The 2,261-nt window shown below is 39.0% G+C and overlaps 1 protein-coding gene across 1 annotated transcript in view; it reads left to right on the top strand.

Moving 5' to 3' along the window:
- The window catches only part of tmem87a (transmembrane protein 87A), a 15,424-nt gene that overhangs the window by 1,170 nt on the left and 11,993 nt on the right, over positions 1-2,261 (top strand). Inside the window, exons 2-4 of the mRNA XM_015401868.1 lie at positions 1,011-1,031; positions 1,130-1,235; positions 1,322-1,383. Of these exons, the coding sequence (XP_015257354.1) occupies positions 1,333-1,383 (51 nt within the window). The 5' untranslated portion in view covers positions 1,011-1,031; positions 1,130-1,235; positions 1,322-1,332. The remainder of the gene's footprint in view (positions 1-1,010; positions 1,032-1,129; positions 1,236-1,321; positions 1,384-2,261) is intronic.

Raw genomic sequence — 2,261 nt, 5'->3', positions numbered from 1 at the left:
CTGGGCAAGTAAAAATTGTTTCTGGGCAAATGTAATGAGAGGGCAAGTGGTAAAAATCCTTAACGTCAACCCCTGGGATACACTTTATTTGTAATGCAATTATGATTTAAGATGCATCAAATTGCTCACACACTTGTTTAGCAACTATTTTCTCAATAATTTTAGATAAGAAAGGAAGATTGAATTTAGGTCTATTATTGACCAAGTCATTTGGGTCAAGGGACGGTTTCTTAAAGGTATAGTGGAGGATGTTCTTTTTCTGGGTGGATCATCAAAATAAGCGATCCTTCTAATTGTTAACTATTCTGGTTATATGTTGACGCAAAGCCGTCCTACGTGCTCGTCCCCATTTTCACTTACTGGTGGTGGTGAGTCTGCCATAGAGGAAAAATTACAAATCTTCTTTGGAAAGTAAGCTTGTATTAACGATGCAAACGGCACCTTTTAAACAGTGCGTGCACGAGGAGAAATGGGCTGTGCATGCTCTTGCATGCGCTTAATAGACATTGCCTCTCTGGAGTGGGTATAGGGTTATACATGTGCTTTTTTTAAGTGGAGAGTGCTTTTTTTTTTTTTTTTTTAAATCTGCAGTAAGCCTCCACCATAGCTTTAAGTAAAGGCTGATTACAGCATTTAAAGCCTATGGTACATATCTCTGTAACAAGGATAGATTTTTTGCATATAAATTGGAGGAGGAGATCAGAGGGAATACTTCCTTAAATAATTAGGTTGGAAATGGATCTAAGATACAAGTTGAAGGCTTAGATTAAGATAATAGTTTTGCCAAGAGTAAAACTTCAACTCGATCAAAACATTTATTAAATAGCTAGGTTCTATTTTTTTTAAACAGCTGTAATGAAAGTTAGGTCCTGTGGCCCGGAAGCTCTTCAGAGCTGTCTTCTCCCATTTGGTTTTCTAACTTTTTGAACCTTTTTTTTGTTTTATAATTGTTTAAATTATGAAATATTGGAGAATGTGGATGGATCTTCTTCTTCTTTTCTGTCCCTCAGGCTGCTGGCTCCTCCAATAAGGTGAGTATGGTTGTCTAAAATGTATTTATACTCTGAGCTGCCTGGTTTTATTGGTTTGAAGGTTAAGAACATGACGGTAACTGTGGTTTGTCCCTCAGACGACCCCCCGCTCCGACTTTGACGTGGTGGCCAGGTCCTGGGAGGATGGAGCCTACCTGTTCATCATCAAAGTGGAGAAGCAGCAAGCTGGCGGGACTCTGCAGCGTCAGTTCACACACACACACCCTTCTGTTCGGGGCAGACGGCTGCTCTGACTGCTCACCTCAACCAGCCTCTGTTTTTGTTTCCAGTTCAGGTCAGCATGAAGGGTCCTCATGGCTTTATCTCAGCAACCGAGTGGCCTCTGATGGTGGTAAGAGCGCACAGAAAAAACAGGAAGCTAATTCCGCTTAGATTAAACCAGATAAACAGAGCTAACCCATACCCCTTATCACCAATACACGATGAGAAACTACTGAGCAAATGAACTCACTGAACTCAGTATTAAAGGTACAAGCTGACGTCATGCACCAACCTGTTCTACAAGCATCTCTAAACCAGGGTTCCCGCGGATCCTTAGAAAGTCTTAAAAGGCATTGAATTCTTCAAAATAAAACTAAGGCCTTACTTGGTATTAAAATGTCTTAAATCGGTCTTTCGTACGTCTTAATTTTTAAAACATCATAAATAGGATTATTTTTATTACGATTTATTTTTGTAATCTAAATAAAACGTTAAAATTGACACATTTTTTTTTTTATTTAAAAAAAAAAATAATGGCTTGCCATTACTGGTTCCATCCCATTAGCGGAACCAATAAAAAATTTGTTGCGGCCGGGACATTTGGGAGATGCGCCATTTACTTTTTGTCTGGAAAATATGAGCAATTGTAAATGTAAAGAAAATTGGCTCCAGCCAAGAGTTTTCTCCATGGCTAAAACCAGAACCAGGGAACATACATGAGGCTCAGTGGATTTTGTGCAAGAAGCGATTCAAGCTCGGAACGATGGGAATTAAGGCAGTGGAGTCGCACATGCGAAGCACGAAACGCAAAGCGTCAAAATGGAGTTACTGAGAAACAGCCGGTATCTCTCAGTTTTGTTCCACCCTCGTCTCTGCAACGCCTCCACTTATCACCAAATCAAACATACTAAGAAAACGAAACAAAGAAAAATAACTGCAAAAAAGATGTTATGTTTAGAACAAAAATCAAAGTTACGTTTATTTTATTACTTAAAATTCACATATTTT

Source organism: Cyprinodon variegatus, unplaced genomic scaffold (genome assembly GCF_000732505.1).
Source record: "Cyprinodon variegatus isolate N-32 unplaced genomic scaffold, C_variegatus-1.0 Scaffold1269, whole genome shotgun sequence".
NCBI classification, from domain to species: domain Eukaryota; kingdom Metazoa; phylum Chordata; class Actinopteri; order Cyprinodontiformes; family Cyprinodontidae; genus Cyprinodon; species Cyprinodon variegatus.
This window is presented reverse-complemented; position numbering and strand designations above follow the sequence as displayed.